The sequence below is a fragment of the Acomys russatus genome, chromosome 11, assembly GCF_903995435.1.
Source record: "Acomys russatus chromosome 11, mAcoRus1.1, whole genome shotgun sequence".
In the NCBI taxonomy this organism is placed as follows: Eukaryota; Metazoa; Chordata; class Mammalia; order Rodentia; family Muridae; genus Acomys; species Acomys russatus.
This window is the reverse complement of record NC_067147.1, coordinates 59,549,170-59,569,477: the sequence shown is the minus strand read 5'-3', so window position 1 is coordinate 59,569,477 and position 20,308 is coordinate 59,549,170. Positions and strand designations below refer to the sequence as shown.

Here is a 20,308-nt window from a genome sequence, read left to right as displayed (position 1 = left end):
CATAGACCTGGCTGTCCTGGAACTCATACCATAGACCATGCTGGTCTCGAACTCGGAGATCTGCCTGCCTCTCTTTTAAACTCATAATCCTGTCCTCCCTTTGGCCTCCATGCCTACCTAAGGCTTGCACCGCTGACACCCGTGAGGAGCACCTTTCTTCTTACTTGGTTTTCTCTCTTCATCAGTATTTCTAATTTCTGCCCTTCCCACTAAGTGAGCAGGATCTCAGCTAGGCATTATGGGTAGAGCTAGCTGAGTAGACTTAATTATACTAATGTGTGAATGACTCACAGCTCTGTCCTTAACTCTCACAGTGACTATTTAGATGTATATAGGGGGAGGCTTGGGTACTGGGGGCGAAGCACAGTGACAGGGTGCTTACTTAGCATCTAAGCTTCGTCAACCTCCCCAGCACAATTACCGTCAAATTAATAACAAACAAATAAATAAACCAACAAATAGTTTTGGAAATGTTAAATCAGAGAAAGAACTAGAACAGACGTAAGAATGGGGCCTGGAAAGTTAGCTGGGCCGCTAAGGGCACTGGTTGCTCCTGCCGGGGACCTGGCTGAGGTCCCCGTCACTCACGTGGGCTCGCAGCCATGCATGCTCCAGTTGCGGGGGATTCGATGGCCTCGTCTGGTCTCTGAAGGCACCAAGATTGAGTGTGGTGCACAGATGTACATACAGTCAGGGCACTCACACTACATACAGTGAAAATAAATCTAGGGGGCAGCTCAGCGATTAGGAGCTATGGCTGCTCTTCCAGAGGACCCGGGTTCAATTCCCAGCGTGTATGTGGCAGCTCACTACTGTCTGTAGTTCCAGTTCCAGGGGATCTGACCCCCTCTTCTGGGCTCCACAGGCATGCATGCCGTGCAAATACATACATGCATACAGGCAAAACACTCATGCGTAAAAATAAGTAAATCTTTATAATAAAATATTAAAAAATAAATCTGGAAAACATAAAAGCAGAAATGAGGCCGGGGCTGGCAAGATGGCTGGGCAGGCTGCAGAGCTTTCTGACAAGCCTGGAGGCTGCTCCCGAGCCCCACGTGGAAGGAGGCAACTGACTGTGCACATTTCCTTGCGACCTCCGCATTTGTGCTGTGGCACACTCACTAAGTTGTCTAGGATGACCCTGGACATTCTCCTGCCTCAGCTGTGTATTGTTGTTACAGATGCCAGCCCCGATGCCCAGGCATAAAGAATTTATACAATTCGACAACAGTTTAAAAGCAGGCATGCAGCTGCACATTGTGGCTTCCAACTTTAATGCCAGCTCTCAGGAGGCAGAGGCAGGAGGATGTCTGTAATTTCTGGTCCAGACAGGGCAACATAGTGAGACCTTATCTTTTTTTTTTTTCTTGAGACAGGGTTTCTCTCTGTAGCCTTGGCTGTCCTGGACTCACTTTGTAGACCAGGCTGGCCTCCAACTCACAGAGATCCGCCTGCCTCTGCCTCCCGAGTGCTGGGATTAAAGGCGTGCACCACCACCACCCGGCTGAGACTGTGTCTTAAAACAAAACCATGAGAGTGAGCATCTAGTAACAGAGAGATGACTCAGGGGTTAAAGGCACTGGCTGCTCTTGCTAGTGTCCTGTCCCCAGCACCCACATCCCATTTGGTGGCTCCAACAGCCTGCTGCTTCATCTCCAAGGGGTTTGAGACCCTCTTCCACCCTCACTGGGCACCCATACACATTGGACATACGCACACAGAGACATTAAAAAATAAAAGTGTCTGGGCATGGTGGCTCATGCCTTTGATCCAAGCACTTGGGAGGCAGAGGTAGGTGGGTCTCTTGACTTCTAGGCCAGCCTGGGCTACAGAATGAGTTCTAGGACAGCCAAGGCTACACAGAGAAATTTTGTCTTGAAAAAACAAGATAGATAGATAGACACACAGACAGAAAGAAAGAAAGACAGATATTAATATATTTTAACAGGGCATGGTGGTACTCAGCTTTAATCCCAGCACCCGGGGACAGATGCAGGTGGATCTCTGAGTTCAAGGCCATCTGATTCTATAGAGTGAGACCCTAACCCTTAAAAAAACCATTAAGCAAGCACTGTGGCTGGGTGGTTGGGGACTTGCAAGGCCCTGCCTTCCATCCCCACAACCAAAAACCAAAATCAAGAAGGAAAAGGCCTTGAAAAGACCATTTCTCCTGAGAAGGCCTGCAGCTGGTCAGGAAACAGTGTCCAACATCAGTGATCACTAGCGAAATGCAAATCAGGTCCACAAAGCATTCCACCTCGCGAAATGCAAATCAGGTCCACAAAGCATTCCACCTCGAGCTCACTGGTAATGGCCAATAGGCCAAGACAGAAAATGGCCATGGTCAGAGAGCATGTGGGAAAACCGGGACCCGGTGCCTCGCACAGGCCTGCAAAACTGCACAGCCGACGGGGTCCAGGAACTCAAATCTTTGTTTCCAATTCTTCTGGGTACAGAAAACTTTAAGTTTTCAGGCTGGAGAGGTGGCTCAGAGCTTAAGAGCACTGTCTGCCCTTTCAAAGGCCCTGAGTTCAATTCCCAGCACCCACATGGTGGCTCACAACCATCTATTATGAGATTTGGTGCCCTCCTCTGGCACACATGTGGGCAGAATAGTGTATAAATAAATAATACATAAATAATGTTTAAAAAAGAAAAAAGAAAAAAAAAAGAAAACTTTAAGTTTTTCTCCCTAAGTGCTGGGATAAAATGGTGGCACTCAGAGGAAGGATAGCAAGTTACCAAGAAGAGACTCGATATTCTAAGAGCATATATAGGGGGAGGAGGCCTCCCTCAATCACAGACATAGGGGAGGGGAGAAGGGGGAAGTGGGAGGGAGGGAAGGATGGGAGGAAATGGGAAGGGCTAACAATCGAGATGTAATATGAATAAATTAATTAAAAAAAAAAGTCAGCATGTTTTTTTAACATGCGTGCACGGACTTAGAGTGAGGCCAGGAATGCTGGTTGGGTCCCACAGTGCCCAGGGAACCCCCATATGTCAACCAGGGCTGAGTCAGAAAGCCCTGCTGGGGACCAGTGTGGGTATGTTCTCTGCACTCCCCTCCTCCACTGTGTGTGTTTGTGTGTGTGTGTGTGTGTGTGTGTGTGTGTGTGTGTATACATTGAAGGTGGAACCCATGGCCTCCCACACGTGTGAAGTATGTACATGCCATTGAGCACACCCTGTTGCTGCCCCCAACCTGCAGTGGGGACCCTGGTCAGGAAGGCAGAGGAGGAAGGGTGGTGGGGCACTGCCATTTTCTCCCACACTGGAGTTTGATGTCCCCACTGCCTTTCCACACTGTCCCCTTGCGAGTTGCAATGGCAGAAATAGATGTGGGACTTGCAGGTCCCAGAGTGCCTGGGTGTCGTCATGGGGCATGTGAGCATGAGGGCCCAGCCCCTGTTGTCTCCTCCTGGGGGGCAGGCTGGGCTCGGTTTGCCTCATGCTGTTCCTAATGCTGTTTTATCGGGGCACTGGACTGTCATCTCTAAATATAGATGTGACTGTGGCGGCTGCTGCATCCCTAAGTGTGATTTTTACACTGTTGGGGGGGGGGGCGGAGTGGTCAAGGCTTTTGTCCTGTCACAGCAGGAGAGGCTGGAGCATGATCCAGGAACATGCCTAAAGCACCATGAGGCCTGGCACTGCACCTGTCTGCACTTCCCTCCCCTTCCCCTCCCCTTTCCCCCTCTCATTCCCCGTTTCCCTTCCCTCCTCTCCTTAGCCTTCCCTTCCCCTTCCCCCTCCCCTTTCACCTTCCTCCCCTTCCCTCCTCCCTTCCCCCTCCCCTTCTTCCTCCCCTTAGCCTTCCCTTCCCCTACCCTTTCCCCCTCCCCTTCCCCCTCCCCTTCCCCCTCCCCTTTCACCTTCCTCCCCTTCCCTCCTCCCTCCCCTTCCCTCCTCCCCTTAGCCTTCCCTTTCCCTACCCCTTCCCCCTCCCCTTCCCCCTCCCCTTCCCTCCTCCCCTTAGCCTTCCCTTCCCCTACCCCTTCCCCCTCCCTTTCCCCTCCCCTTCCCCCTCCCCTTTCACCTTCCTCCCTTTCCCTCCTCCCTCCTCCCTCCCCTTCCCTCCTCCCCTTAGCCTTCCCTTCCCCTACCCCTTCCCCCTCCCCTTCCCCCACCCCTTCCTTCCTCCTCCCCTTCCCCCACCCCTTCCCCCTCCTCCCCTTCCCTCACTCCCTTCCCTCCTCCCTCTTTCTTCTCTTTGTCCTTTGATTGTGAACCTTAGCTTTAAAGGTTGGGGCAGGTCCCACAGGCTTTTTTTCTTTTTTTTTTTCCCCGGGTCAGGGTTTCTCTGTGTAGCCCTGGCTGTCCTGGAACTTGCTCTGTAGACCAGGCTGGGCTCAAACTCAGAGGTCCTCCTGCCTCTGCCTCCTAAGCACTGCCTATTTTATGGGGTGGAAACCAGGGCTTCGTGTATGCTGACAAGCACCCCACCAGGGAAGCCACACCCCAGCCCTGCACTTGTGTGCCCTAGTGCCACCTTTCACCACTGACTCTGACTAATTGGTGCCGGACCGGCCACTTGTTGGCCACCTTTATTAATTAAGGAAGCTGCAGAATTGGATTGTTTGAGGCAGGGTCTCACTCTGGCTGTCCTAGAGCTCACTGTGTAGACCAGGCTGGCCTTGAACTCACAGAGATCCTCCTGCCTCTGCCTCCCCAGTGCTGGGACTAAAGGTGTTTGTGCTCCACCACACTGACTTAAATGTATATTTTGACATTTTTATCTGCTCGTCATCTTGGTGGTGTTTTGCTTTTTGAGGCAAATTATAGAAAGCCTACCCACAGCCTCGAAATCCTTCGCGCTGATTTAAATGCCTCTCCTGTGCTGTGGAAGGCATAGGCGATGTGATAACAATGTGGTGATCGGTACCTCAACTCGAAATATAGAGCGTTCCAGACAAGTGGAGCCTGTCTTTGTCTTCCGTGCCCCACAGTTTTCCTCCCTGCCTCGCTCTCCTGCTTGACATTCCCAGAAGTCTTCTCTCCTGTTCCTTCTGCTTCCTGGAGCTTCCTTCAGCTCTCTTCTGGGGCAGACCTGCTGGCAGGTGCTCGATGTCCTTCCCTAAGACCCCACCCCAGGTCACCCATGCGAGCTTTCTCTCTTTCAGCCGATTCTCTCTCGGTCCCGCCGTGTCTTCTGGGCCAGCCCTTGGACAAGGCGCCGCTCCTCGCTGCCTTGTAATTTCTGGGTCTTCAGAACCCAGTGTGTGGTGCTTGGTGTTGCTGCCTGCGTTCTTATCTACTCGGGTCTTGTTTGTTTGTTTTTCCTGTCTTCTCTTTGAAAGCCTTTTTGGCTCTCACACCGCCACCGCCACCGCCGCCACCGCCGCCACCACCGCCGCCACCACCGCCCTCTTTTTGGACTCAGACACAGGCATGGTCGATCGTTGGTTATGGCGACACAGCTCTGTCCGTTTCCCTATCCCCATAGCTCACTTTCTCTCTGTTGTTCATACTGAAGATTTTCTGAGCTTCGAGTGATTTCCTTCTCCTTGTTTTGAACGTCACTGCTTTCCCCCTCCTCTGTCACCTTTATTTCGCTGCCGAATCCTTCCCGTGAACTAATAAAAAGGCCCCTTCCATCACTGGAATGGTTTCAGACAGTTGGTACGGCTGACAAGTTCCATAGGGTCGAAGCCCTGCTTCCCTCTTTGTGTCCTTGTTGCTCTCTGTCTGGGTAATTCTTCCTGTCACCCACCCATGCACCCATCCGTCATCCATCCATCTACCCATCCACACCCCCCACCAGTCTACCCATCCACAAACTTATGACCCAGCCACTTTCCCACCCATCCTCCATCTGCCTACCCATCTATTTACTACTTTTTTTTTTTTTTTTTTTTTTGAGATAGGATCTCACTCTATAGCACTGCCTGGTTGGAACCCAGCATGTAGGCCAGGCTGGCTTTGAACTCACCTGCCTCTGACTCACCAGTGCTGAGATTAAAGGTGTGCACCCCTACACCTGGCCCATCCGTCCGTCTGTCCACCCATCTGCTCATCCACCCATCCCATCCCATTTATCCATCCGGTCATCCACCCACCTGCACCCACACGCGTCCATCCATTTGCCAGTTTTGGGTCCCTCCCACTTCAGGACCCTCGCCTTTCCCGGTTCCTCTGCCGGAAACACTCGTCCCACAAATCATGACGCGCCTCCTCTCTCTCTTTATTTAGGTCTGTTCACATGTCACCTCTTCAAAGAGAGGCTGTAGTCTGGGTGTACCTCAGTGGGATGGCGCTTCTGCAGCGCCTGCAAGGCCCTGGGCTCTGAGCGGGCCTCACAGGGACTAGCACTTGACATTACATTATTTATCCTGTAGCTCCCCTTTTGCCATGGAAGGTCCTTGACCTCACACGGATGGTGCCTGGCTAGTTATCTGCCGTGCGCCCCACCCCTACCCCCAGGGGAGCACTGCATATAGTAGATGTGCAGGAAATACGCACAGAGCGAACTTAAGATACCAGCATGAGATTTATCCAGACAGAGCGCAGTGCTGGTGCCAACGTCATCTTCTCGCTGTGTACTGGATGGACAGTGAGTCCCATTCATAGGGTCCCAGGCTCTTGTGAAATACAGATGCTGATGTGGGTTGTCTGTGGTGAGATGAGTTCTGCACGTCCTGATAGGTAAATGCGGATTGTGACTGCTCTCTGTGTCTGTCTCTGTCTCTGTCTGTCCTTCTGTCTCTCTGTCTCTGTGTCTCTCTGCTTCTCTCTCTCTATGTCTCTCTTTATGTCTGTCTCTCTGTCTGTCTGTGTCTGTTTGTCTGTCTCTCTCTCTGTATGTTTATAACCCATACCCTCACCCTCACACCTGTTTAGGTCTGTGCTCTCCCACTGGCCTCCATACCCAGCCTGGGACCCAGGTTTTGAACAGTGGAGCCTCATCTGCTCTGAGACTCCCTCACTCTCCGTAACTCCAAAGCCCTGTGCCTGCTGCCGGATCTCAGCAGGCTGCTCACTGGGGTCCAGTACCCTCCTGCCGGCCTGAGGGGCTCACGTCTCAGCGCCCATGTGTTCAGCCTCCCATACGGACCCTCGCCTGCTGTATTTCTGCAGAGCTGCTTGGGGTGGAGGAGAATTTTGACATTTTGACAGTCAAGAGAACATTATGCAAATGATATGCAAAGCAGCAGCTAATGAGCCCTGATTGCATTGGCCCTGGTGCTGAGGGACACGTGGATAACTGTGCAGGGAGGGTGGGGGTGGGGCGGGGGGGGAGTGTTTTGGAGGCTGGGTAAGAAGACACAGTAGGGGTGATAGAAGTGGGTGTCTGTCTCAGGGGAGGGCATGCGAGCAGCTGCCCGTGTGACCTAGGCATGATACTGTCCTGACTAAGCTGTCCAGATCAAGGGGTGGGAATAGGGGGTAAAGGTCAGTCATGGGAGAACTGGGGCCGCAAGTGGGGGAGCAAAAGGCTGTGGCTGGGGCCTTCCCAGCAGTAGAAGGGCCAGATTAGGCTAATGGGGTGGGAGGGTGCTCTCTACGGAGAGAGAGAGGTGACAGAAGGAGTCTGCTCCTCCCACAGGGTCTGCCTGGTATGGGATGGTGTGAGAAGCCAGGCCACAGATGGGTCAGGTCAAGGTCTCTGGGAGGGGGCAGCGGTCTTCAGTGTCCCTGGGTGGAGCTGCTTGGCTTGGGGACTAGCTGGTGGGTGGAGGGCTTTGCTACAGCACCTGGGAGCCCCATCCCTCCCTCCCTTCCCCACTATGGTCTTCTCTCTAGAACACTGGGCACTTCTACCTTCTAGGCCTGAGGACAACTGACGGCAGACATGCCCTGGGTGTGCCCTGTGCCCACCACTTCAGATACAGTGGCTGTTTCGCCTTTGATCACTGAGGGTGAGGACGGAACTTGGCTCCGAGCCTTACAGACTGAGTGGCTGCAGCAATGTTTTCCAGTCAGGCCTTTCAGAATGCAGTCACAAAGATCGTAAAGATTTAAGGACTGAGTCAGGTGTTGTGTCACACATGCCTTTAATCCTAGCACTTGGGAGGCAGAGGCAGGAAGATCTCTGTGAGTTCCGAGGCCAACCAGGTCTACAAAGCAAGTCCAGGACAACCAGGGCTATACAGAGAAATCCTGTCAAAAAAAAAAAAAAAAAAAAAAAAAAAGAAAGAAAGAAAAGAAAAGAAAAAAGCCAAAAAGGTTTTGGTGTTTTTGCTTTTGTTTTTGTTTTTGTTTTGAGACAGGGTCTCACTATGTAGCATTGGTGCCTTGGAGCTCACTCAGATTGGTCTTGAACTCATGGAGATCTGCCTGCCTCTGCCTACTTAGTATTGGGATGAAAGGCATATTCCACCACACCGTACATTCTAGTATCTTGTGTCCTTTATACATAACTTTATTGTATACATAACTTTATTGTATACATAACTTTATTGTATACATAACTTTATTGTCTTCAGAAAGGTCAAACTTTTAGTCCTATAGATCCCATGTTGTCCCTTTTTTTTTGTTTTGTTTTGGTTTGGTTTGGTTTTTCGAGACAGGATTTCTCTGTGTAGCCTTGGCCATCCTGGACTCACTTTGTAGACCAGGCTGGCCTCGAACTCACAGCGATCCGCCTGCCTCTGCCTCCCGAGTGCTGGGATTAAAGGCGTGCGCCACCATGCCCGGCTCCATGTTGTTCCTTTTAAAGTTGCTTTCCCCCGCCAACAAAAAGGAAATAAAATTGCTTTTCCCCTCTTGACTCTATTCTAACCGTCCACTGCTGGGCTCATGTTTTTTGTGTCATTTGTGTCATCTTTCCCTTGGGACACTAGGCTCACTCCCCGATTCTCCTGGTGAATCAGTCCAGTGCTGTTTCTCGAGGAGTAACTGCTCTTCTGGCTAAGGAACACATATGAATCCAAACATTTCTACCTCTGTACATTCTCAGGTTTATTTTTATTTTATGAATGTTTTGCCTGCTTGCATGTCTTGTATCATGTGTATGCCTGGTGCTCATGGAGGCCGGAAGAAGGTGATAGACCTCCCAGAGTTGGAATTACAGTGATGAGCCGTCATATGGGTTCTGGGAACTGAACTCAGGTCCTCTGAAAGAATAGCCAGTGCTCTTAACCCAAGTGCTTTCTAGCCCAACAAAGATATATATATCACACACAATACACACACACATATATGTATATGTACCCACATTTTATGTATGTATGTATGTGTGTGTGTGTTTATATATGTGTGTGTGTGTATATATATAGAGGGGGGCGGGGCTGGGATGTAGCGCAGTGCACAGTAGTTGAGCATCGTCGTTCTGAAGGCCCTGGGCCGACACCCAGCACTGCAAGAGGAAAACAAGACCAAACAAACAAAACACGAGGCTGTTTGTTGTCTGTTTGTTTTATACCGGAGCTTGGCCCGTGAAACAAGACTTCGTCGTGAATCTTTATTTGTGTGTTTATGTATATAGGCACTCTATTTGCATATGTGCACCTGCACACCAGAAGAGGCATCAGATCTCATTACAGGTGGTTGTGAGCCACCGTGTGGTTGCTGGGAATTGAACTCGAGACCTCTGGGCGAGCAGCCAGTGCTCTTAACCTCTGAGCCATTAGCAGAGGAGGCTGGGGACCCAGAGACCATGTGAGGAGCTCTGAGGGCCAGCCTGCCTCTTGCACTGGGCGTGGATTAGGAGCAACTACATGCAGAGATGCTGTAGTGCGGTAAAGCTGTGCTCACACGGCATGGGAGGGCAAAGGCAGGAGGTGCAGGTGGGGAAGCATATGGGAGGGAAACAGGCCCTGAGTCGTAAGCAACAGCATGTTTTCGTGTCTTCGCAGGGGAGAACTCTGATCTAGATCAGTCCCCTCCGTCCCTAGTGTTCTGAGAGCCAGTGCTCTTAGATGCAGACCGTGTTTCTTTCTCAGACAAGGCTGTTGGCAGCAGAGAAGGCATCCCCGAGGGACAGAAGCTACAGTGATTCTTGCCTGAGGCCCCACTGCCTTCTCAGCTGGGGACAGATGTCCTGTAGGTCAAGCATATAGCCTGGTCTGGTCTCCTGCCACCAATGTAACTAGGGCTGTGGAGCCTGGAATTCAGAAGATAGAAGAGGCTGCTTAACTCTGTCCTAACTCCAAGGATGGCCAGCAGTGGGGGTGGGGTGGGCCCAGGGCTCCAGGCAGCATCAGGTTTGGATCACAAAGAGGAGTTTCATAGAGGGACAGTGGTGGCCTGACTCTGCCCCTGGTCCCCCTTCAGCTGCACAGCTGAGCCCTGGCATCCAGCACAGTACTGCCTGACTTATGGGAAGTGGAGCCCCGCGACCAGAGCCTCCCTGAGGACCAGGAGAGCTGGCTGTGTTCAGGGAGCCCCTTTACTCTCGGCCTGAGGGCTGAGATGCGTAGCTGGGATCGTATAGGACGTTTGAGTGTTTTGGGTTCTGGATCGGTGTACATATGTGTGCACACGTCCGCTGATGTGTGTGAATGTTGTATGTGTGCTTCATGTGCGCAGGCGAGTTGGTACACAGACTTGTGGGAATGCGTGAACGCACATACATGTGGTAGATGCTTGTACATGTATGTTGTGGGTACAAGTGTGTACTGACACACGGGTGCACCCATCAGAAGGGTAGTGTTGCCTATAGGTGAGCATCAGAGGCCTGGGTGCCAGCAGACAGCTGGGAGCTTCTGTGACTCTGAGGCCCAGGTCCACTCTATAAAATGCAGTGCTCAGGAGGTGGAGGCAGAAAGATCAGGAGTTCAAGGCCAGCCTCAGTTACATAGCAAACTTAAGGGCTGCATAAACTCCTGATAGATAGACAGACAGACAGATAGACAGACAGACAGATGCACGCACAGGCACGGCTGGAGAGATAGCTCTGTGGTTGAAAGCATGCATTGCTCCTGCAGAGGCACTGAGTTCAAATCCTAACACCCATATCTGAGGATACCTCCGGCTCTAGGGGAACCAATGCCTCCAGTCTCTGTAGGAACAGGCATAAATAAAATAAAAAGATAAAAAATAAAAAACAAACAAACAAACAAAAAAACCAACCAACCAACCAAACAAACAAACAAAAAACCAAAAACAAAACCTGGGAGCCATGGCGATAGCTCAGCCAATAAAATACTTGCCAAAAGAGCTTGAGGACCTGAGTTCAAACCCCCCAGTACCACATAAAAATCAGTGGTACATACCTATAATCCTCCACTGGGGAGGTGTGGACAAGAGCACCCCAGCCCTCCATGAACCTAGTCCTGGCCACCTGGTGAGCTCCTGACTCAGAGAAGGAACCTTGTCTTAAAGCTCCCTGAGGACCCAAGCCGGAGCTTGTCAACTGGCCTCCACACACACCTGCATTAAAAAAACTGTCTGTTTTGTTTTGTTTTGAGACAGGGTTTCTCTGTGTAGCCTCGACTGTCCTGAACTCACTCTGTAGATCAGGCTGGCCTGGAACTCAGAGAGATTGCCCCTGCCTCTGCCTCCAGAGTGCTGGGATTAAAGGCGTGAGCCACCACTGCCAATTATCCTTATTTTTAATAAGGCGACATGGTGGCTCTCCACCATCCAGCACTCACTGTATAGTGAGGCCCAGGCTAGTGACAACAACACAGTGAGACTGTCTCGCATGTAAATCCATAAATCTGTATAATGGGTATGAACTCTCATGGTTCTGGACTGTGTGAAGGTATTTCACAGTCAACCTGGTAGGACTTGGGGGGGAGAGGGGTCTGGCCACTGAGCATCGCGAGATGAGGTGTGAAGGCCAGAGCAGGAGTAATGCACGCCCTGCAAGGAGGCTGACCAACCATGCTGGCAGCCGGATCACCGCGGTGTGGTGGTGCAGAAAGAGGGCGGCCCCTGCCGTCCACTCCGGGCGGACGTCTGTGCGCTGCATTGCCCGGTTGCCATAGAAACGAGCAGCAGCGGGCGGTGGGTGGCTGAGGAAGGAGGCGGGTCGGGATGGGGGGGGGGGAGGCCGGCGCGTGGGGGCGGGGAGCTGGCTCCTGCAGTTCGGGCGCTGTCGTCGCCTCCAGAGCCAGAGCGTGCCGGAGGGGACCCCGTGGACGGAGCCCGGAGCCTGACGCCAGGCCCCCCGCCCCCCCGCCCCTCCCGCCACCACGGAGCAGGTGGCCAGCCAGTTCCTCCCGCCTGGCCCAGGGGGGCCAGTGAGCCCCCACCTGTCCCCAGTTTGGTGCTCAGCCGGGCTCAGGTAGGCGATGGGGGGGGATCTGGAGAAGTCTGCGTGGAGAGTGGGGAGCCAGCGCCCCTGCCTTCCTGTTGATCGCACTTGGTGCAGGTCTGAGGGGCTCGGCGGCGGGCGGGGGGCGCGGTAGGCTAGGGACCCGGCACTCTGCATCGCTTCGGGACTGTCTCCGGTCTTCTGTGGTCTTGTCTCTCCTCTGTACCTCCTTCCCTGTTAGCACCACAGACGTGGATTTAGAGCAGCCCTACTCCCTGGGTGCTAAGGACTCAAGGGGGCAGGTCGGTGTCAGACAGGGAGGGGCCAGGCGTGGAGAGAAGCGCGCTTGTCTCTCACCCCCACTCTAGGGGATCTGCGAGTCATTTGTCCCAAACCTCCCCCATCTGACACCAGAACCTCGAGGAGTGACTTCTGGGTGGTCTTGCACAGTGGGCTGAGTCAGCTCAGCCCCTCCCACTCCGTGCTCTTTTTGCCAGTGGGATGACCCTGGAACTCTCAAGAGGGCTCCGGTCCCAGCCCCCAGCCAGCCAGGGATTTCCATGTTGGGGCGGGCCTCCCAACTCTGTCCATCTGCAGCGGTGCTGCTGGGGACCTGCTCACTGCTACTGGGGGAGCAGGGACACTGCAGAGAAGCCGCCGCCGCCGCCGCCGCCGCCGCCGCCGCCGCCGCCGCCGCCGCGGCAGCTGCTCCTCCTCCGGAGGGGGCAGAAGGGAGCATTGCGAGGTGCTGAGCAGGCGTAGCCTGGAAACCCTGCTCAGAGGGCCAGAGGAGGGTACCTCAAGAGTGGGCTAGCCCTACTTCTGTGCTTAGCACCCCCTGGCAGTTAACCCGAGTTCTTTGCTTGGGCCTCCCTCCCCTCAGAGGTCAGGCTGCGGGGTGGGTGCCTGCTGCAGTTTATGGCTGTGCTGATGTCTGCAGACCGCAGGTGCAGTCTGGGAGTGTGGGTACAGACTCACGTCTGTGAAGTCAGGGGCCTGGGAAGTGAGAGAGCAGAGGTGGGCTGGCAAGAATGGGGTCAGGGGGTACAGATCTCCCACCCTCTCTCTGAACTCCATTTCCTCTCTCCTCCCTCACTGAAGCCTTAAGCTGGTATGCCCTGACCTCTGCAGGCAGGCCCCCTGCCCTCAGGGCAGTCAGTCAGTTTGGTCTCCCAGCACCTGCCCCTAGCCTGACCTCTACTTCCCTCTTCTGTCCCTGTCTGCCCCACCCCCTGTTCTTGGCAACGTTCAATTTGTTTGTTTGTTTTGCTGTTTTTATTTATGTGCACTGGCATTTTGTCTGCAAGTATGACCATGTGAGAGTGTCAGATCTTGGAGTTACAGACAGCTATGAGACGCCATGTGGGTGCTGGGAATTGAACCGGGGTTCTCTGGAAGAGCAGTCAATGCTCTTAACCACTGAGCCATCTCCCCAGCCCCCAAAGTTCAGTTTTTGCGTGATGTTTGGTGTATACTCCATTGCCACTAGACTCGGGAAAGGGGTCCCCTGCCCGCCCCCCAGTTGTCTGCAGCCAAACCACCTGCTCGGAAACTAGGCTGAGACCCCACTTTCCCCAGGAGCTTCTTCCACACAAGAGAGCCCAAAGGAGGCCCTGGTACCCAAAAGCCTGGCCTCCCCAGAGCAGCTCCATCCAGTCCATGCCAGCCACCCAGACCCCAAAGTCACCCCTCCACTCTCCTCAGCAGTAGCCAACCACTAGCCATCTTCCTGGCCCCAGAGTCGCAGTATTCCCTCACCACCCTCTGTCCCTCCCTGTGACCCCCTCTCCCAGGTGCCCCTGCCCTCCAGCCACAATCTCTGTTCTCCTTGCCTCACTGTAGAGCTTTTCAACCTTGGAAATGAAGGCAGACCACACCCAACCTCTGCTCAGTCCTTATAGTGGCTCCCGTTATAGCTGGGACAGAGATTCCAGCCTCCTTCTGAAGACCCGCCCCCATCAGCATCCTCCCCCCTCCCCCTACCTCTACCTCCCAGCCTCTCTGCACCTTCCTGACCCTTCTCCCCACCCCATACTCACTCTGCTACAACCACATAGCCCATAGAAGCCATGACTCTGGTCATGACTCCACCTCGGGGCCTTTGCACCTCCTGGGCCCTCTGGCTGAGTGCTCCTCGGAGCTCTATTCCTTACCTCCCTTAGGCCTTTGTTCAAATGTCAACCCAGAATGGCCTCCTCTGGCCATCCTGCATTGAGTAGTGCTGTTCCTGGTCCCAGCATGCTGTTCCCTGTCCTTTTCTGTACCACCTTTCTCCACAGTCCCTGTCAACACACAGCCTGCTTTGTCATCTACTCACCCTGGTTCCTCACCTGTCCAACCCCTTTGCAGTCTCATCCCCACAGGCTTAGAGTCCCCACTGCAGCTTGCATGGGTCCTGAGAGCCGTGGCAGCCACATAGAGCCAGCGTTCCTGTCTTAGGAGCCGGTGGCCAGCTTTGTGCTCGGGGATTTGGTCCCTGCAGTGGGGAGAGGGGGGCAGTGGTCCAGGGGCCCAGAGTAGATCAGAAGTCCAGGTAAGGGATGACCATGTGACTGTCCTTGAGAGACTAGAAAGTGAGGGGGAGCGAGCTGCTACATCTGCCCTCACCACACCCTATCTTGCCACCAAAGAGAGCCAATACTTCCTTCTTTCTGTCACCTGGGTTCTATACTGCGAGGAGAGCCCCTTCTATCCCTAGCAGGAGTGTCACTCATGCCCACATAGCCGGCAACCCCGCCTTGGATGCCCTGGGCTCAGGACAGACAGCCTGGTGCCTAGAGAGGGCACCAGCACTGGATCCCTGGTTAAAAGGGGACAAGTCCAGAGCAGAGGGTAGGTGGCTGGACTTCCTGCCAGCCCCCACTTCTGTTCCTTACCTGTGGGTACCTCACTTAGGGCCCCCCAAACTTGCCCTGAGACAAAGGATGGCCAAGTGGAGCCCCTGGAAACCTAAGATGGGGGAGGCTAGAGTCCCGCGGGGCTGTGGTGAGGGCCAAGCCTGCTGGACAGTTCCAGGCTTTTCTTTACTGTCCCCATCTAACACATGGGATGTGTGCACCCTAAGGGGGTGCGGGCATCTTGTGCCCTCCTATCCAGCAACAGCTCACCCAGGGAAGCTGTGTTGATCCGTGGGGCTGGACATGCTGGCTCCTTCACTAGGGTGGGAGTGGGGGCGGGGCTGTGTTGAGAGGGGGTGTGGCAGCTAGGATGGGGTAAAAAACAGGCAGCGCTGCTGTCTGATGACCTGAGGCTCCCGCTAAACCCTTCAGGCAGATGAAATGGAGGTTAGGTGTTCAGCATTTGGTTGTGGTTGTTGGTGTTGGTGTTGTTGTTTTTGACGAGGGAAACTTGCAGAGCCAGTGGCACGAGCTGGTGTAAGTTAGCTGTATAGAGAGGACAGCTTTGAGTTCCTTGCTCTCCTGTACTTGCTGGGTGCTGGGATAGCTACACTGTCCACCAGAGCCAGCCTCGGCTCTGCCCAGCGATGCTCAGACAGCATGCTGTGCCAGCTGTGTGCTCCCCTTAGTCCAACATGAGCCTCAGCGTCTCCCACTTACTCAGTCCTTACTTCACTCCACCCCGACCCCAGCTGCAGCCCACTGTGCCTAGAGCTCAGGACAGACAGACAGACAGACAGACAGACAGCTCTGGTGCCTGCTGGCTGTTGCCATGACTCTCGTGGCCTAGAGGAGTGGTAGCTTGCTGGGCAGCTGGTCACCGTGGAGTGACTGTCCCCACCAGCCAGTCACACTGTCTTCCCATGACCCTTGGACAATACTACTCACTGTGACTACCTCCCTGGGCCTGGGCACTTCGTCTCTATGTAGCTTGGCGACTACCACCTGTTGTTATTGCTGATGACAGGCTACAGGGAAACTGGGTGTGGTGGCCTTCTCTCTAGGAAGTCCAGGAGCTTTTTGGGCATGTCACAGGAAGTGCCAGATGCCAGCCGCATCCAGTTCCTGACCCCTGACAGAAAGCCCTGTCATTAAGAAGAACGTGGCATTTTGTGGGAGAGGAACCTCCTCCTGCCTCAGTGTGCCCACGTGTGTGTGTGTGTGTGTGTGTGTGTGTGTGTGTGTGTGTGTGTGTGTGTGTGTGTGTACATGCATGCTACCAGCCAGGTGGCACTGGGAGCTCATTGGACGTCTCCTGCCTCCGTAAGCACGTCCCCATGTGAGTACAATCCTGGGAGGCTGGCATGAGGAAGACCTAGAGTCGGCTGTGGGCTGGGCTCGCTAGCTCATTGAAATTTTTGGGTGGGGGTTTAGTTTTTGGTTTTTCTGTGTAGCCTCGGCTGTCCTGGACTTGCTTTGGAGACTGGGCTGGCCTCGAACTCATAGCAATCTGCCTGCCTCTGCCTCCCGAGTGCTGGGATTAAAGGTGTGCGCCACCATGTCCAGCTTTTTTTTTTAAATCATGTGATTGTGTATATTTGTGTGTGGGTGTGGCGCTGCCTGGAGTTACAGGTGGTTGTGAGCCATCTGACGTGGGTGCTGGGAACCGAACTCAGGACTCCTGGGAGAGCAACAAGCATTGCTAACCACAGAGTCGTCTCCAGTCCCTCCTTGAATTCTTAAGCCAGGTCACTTTCCAGCAGTGGCCGGAAGGGCCACATGAATGGCCCTGAGTCACAGTGCAAGTGGGGACTGCTGCTCCTTTTTCGTACCACAAGCTGCTTCAACTGGGAGCCCGTGAGAGTCCAGCAAACCATGCTGCCCGCTGCCTGCGCGCTCAGCCTGACATGCCAGGTCATATGAGACAGCGTCTCCTCATGTAGCCTTGGCTGTCCTGGATCGATTTGTAGCCCAGGCTGGCCTCGAACTCACAGTAATCCACCTGCCTCTGCCTCCTGAGTGCTGGGATTAAAGGTGTGCGCCACCATGCCCAGCGTGGCTTTTTCCTTTTTAACGTGTGTGAGTGTTTTGCCTGTGTGTGTGTCTGCATGAGCATTGCATACAGTGTTCAAGGAAGCCAGAAGAACATCACACACACACACACACACACACACACACACACACACACACACACCACCTTGGGCTGGGGAAACGGCTCAGCAGGCAAAGCGTTCACATATGAATCTGAGGACTTTAGTCCGGATCACCAACCGCTTTCTCTTGATGTAACAGACATCACGGCCAAAAGCAACTTGGAGAGGAAAGGGTTTATCTGACTTACACTTCCCAATCGCAGCTGATCACTGAGGGAAGTGGGTCCCTCCACTGGGACCTCCATCAGGAGCAGAGGCAGTCCCTGGCCACCTCAGCCTGCTTTCTCATTGGGCCCAGGACTACAGGCCCAGGGGTGGCACCATAAAAGGGGCCTGGGCCTTCCCAAATCAACCATAAGCCAAGAAAAGATTATTTTTTATATAGCTTATTTGTTTTTATTTTATGTGAATTGGTGCTTTGCCCACATGTGTGTCTGTGGGTGTCAGATTTTGGACTCACAGAGAGTTGTGAGCGACCATGTGGGTGCTGGGAATTGAACCCAGGTCTTCTGGAAGAACAGTCGTTGCTCCCAACCACTGAACCATCTGTCCAGCCAAAGAAAAGATTCTTAAAATCATGCACATTATTGAGAAGAAATTTTAGTTCATTCGCAAGCAGTGACATGAAAAGCCTTTGGTGGACCCAGTGTGATAAGCCCCGCCCACATCCCGCCCATGCCCCGCCACACTGTACCACGTCACAAGCTTCCTCGAAACTGACCACCATTCCCATTTTGCTTTGCGGTTGTCCCAAAATAGTACCTCTTTTATAGTTTCCGGGCCAGGCTTATCCGCATGCCACTTTGGTGGCGTGGCTTGAGATGGGGTGCCGGCTACACTGTAATTTACTTGGCCCATGCTCTGGGGACATGGATTTGGGTCACCCCCAGCCTTTTGTGTGACCCCTCCCCCAACATACACACTGTTGCAGTGAGCCAGCTTGGGCATGCCTGCCTGGCACCTTGAAGGTGAACTCCTAGAAGCGGTCCAGGGAGACCGTGAGGAGTGGGTCCCTCCACTGTGCCACTCGGTTCTCCACCACCAGGCCGGGGAGACTGAGGCTGGGGGAAGGGCGTCCCTGAGGAAGGATCTTCATGTGTTATGGCCACTCGCATTCTCTGGGCAGAGCCAGTCCACCCTCGCCCAGATGCCTCGTGGGTCAGGCTGCGATCCCCATAACTGCATTGTACAGACAAGGAACCGGGGCTGCCTCTTTGAAGACTGGACCCTTTGGCGCTCTGTGGCTGTTTCCTGATTACTGAGCCATTCTCCGCTGGGTGACAGGGAGGCCCAGTAGGGGAGGAGTGTGCCCCCTGGCCCCTGGGGCAGACCGTGGCCTAGATTGGACAACTGTGATGTCTGATGACAGATCCAGGGCAGACACAGTGCCCAGCATGTTGTATAGATCACAGTGTGACCCCGGGGCCCGGAGAGCCACATGCCCAGACATGTGTCGGGGGAGACTGTAAGCAGCTAATGGGGCTATTGAGGCAGGGCCCAGCTGGAAGATTCAAGGAGGCCTTAGTTCAGGATGTCAGTGGGAGAGAGACCTCCTGTCAGCTCCCAGAGAGCGGCATGGCAGAAGCTGGGACTCTGGGGGTCGAGGACAGGGGCTCTGTGTTGGGGTCAGGAGAACCCAGGACCATCTTTTGGACCTAGTGTCAGGACCCAACTGGGTCAGGATGGATGGTGCTGAGGAGAGTGGGGGTAAGGGTGAGGGGATGGGAGGTGGAGGTGAGATGAGGCGGGGTGGGGGGGTGCTCAGCTAGGGAGCCCAGTGGAGCTCACTGGTGTGGGGAAGATGCCTGTAAGTTGGGGGCGGGGGCGGGGGCGGGGCACTTCTGTAGGAAGATGGATTCTGAGGAGAGGTGCTCAGCTGAATCCTAGGGGGGGGGAGGGAGGGGCAGGAGGAGCCAGTGTGGAAATGACTAGGGGTAAATCTTGGGGTTCATCATCCCAGTTTGAGGCTCCTCACAGGGAACCTTCCCTCTCCGTGTGAGTCAGGGACGCCATGGACCACTTCCCTCATCTCTGGATCTCTCTCTGGCCCTTGTAGCCTGTGAACAGCCAAGCCTGCTAACTGCAGATTCCCAGCCTGCGGAGCTCCCTACAGCTTCGCCATGTCTGGCTCCTACGATGAGGCCTCAGAGGAGGTCACGGATAGCTTCTGGGAGGTAAGTGGAGGTCTAGGCATCTGCCTGGCCCCTTACTCAACCCGTAACCTCAGCCTTGCACCCCAACTCCTTGGGCCCCTTCAAAAAACCCCCAGTGTCCCCAACAGGCAGCAGAGGCCTTGAAAGTGGGGTAAGATTAATGTCCTGAAACTTTCCAAGCAGCCCCCAGAATGAGCCACCCAGCCGTTCCCACTGTACTCTCTGCGTGGTGGCCAGGGAAGGACTTTTGAACCAGAGAGTGGGGTGAGCCCAGGGACCCCCCCACAGTCCCCTAGAGGTAGAGGTGTGACTACAAGCCCGCATTTCAGGGCTGTCTGAGAATATTTGAAATCTGGGGGATTGGGGGGTGTGGGGGAGAATATTGCTTTTGGCTTTGGAAACCAGAAGGGAAACTGGCAGGCCTAGACTAATAAGTGCTTAATGGATACCCACAAAACATAATATTGTGTCAAGAAACATCACCTCGGCTCAAGCTCACATGACTCGTGTAAATATAATAGAACTAGCTCACGAGAGCAAAATGAATAATTCATTTGCAGCCCAAGTCCAGATTATATTAAAAAAAAAAAACCCTCTGCTTCTTGTAGCAGCAAGGAGGTTTCGGAAGAGGGTAGGTGCAAACCGCGGAATTCGGGGACCCCCCCCCCGCAAGGTGGAGGGCGGGACGAGGCCGGAGGCGGTGCGCCCCCTGCAGGCCAGGGCCGGCAGCACAGGGCGGCGCGGTCACTCCCTGCTCCGCCGCCAGGTGGGGAACTACAAGCGGACGGTGAAACGCATCGACGATGGCCACCGCCTGTGCAACGACCTCATGAGCTGCGTGCAGGAGCGCGCCAAGATCGAGAAGGCGTACGCGCAGCAGCTCACCGACTGGGCCAAGCGCTGGCGGCAGCTCATCGAGAAAGGTGCTCCACCCGCGGGCTCTAGCGGGTCCCCCAGGGCGGGCCCCTGTGCGCCCAGCATCCCAGCCGCAGAGCTTTCACAACCGGGGTCTCTCTCCTGCAC

The 20,308-nt window shown here is 54.1% G+C and overlaps 1 protein-coding gene across 4 annotated transcripts in view; it reads left to right on the top strand.

Moving 5' to 3' along the window:
- The window catches only part of Pacsin1 (protein kinase C and casein kinase substrate in neurons 1), a 45,670-nt gene that overhangs the window by 19,033 nt on the left and 6,329 nt on the right, over positions 1–20,308 (top strand). For 2 of the 4 annotated variants that reach the window (XM_051153466.1, XM_051153468.1), the window contains exons 2-3: positions 19,189–19,306; positions 20,052–20,208. In XM_051153466.1, the coding sequence (XP_051009423.1) occupies positions 19,253–19,306; positions 20,052–20,208 (211 nt within the window). In that variant the 5' untranslated portion in view covers positions 19,189–19,252. Of the gene's footprint in view, positions 1–12,063; positions 12,173–12,232; positions 12,260–19,188; positions 19,307–20,051; positions 20,209–20,308 lie in introns of those variants that run through there. The other 2 variants (XM_051153467.1, XM_051153469.1) reach the window with 2 other exon arrangements.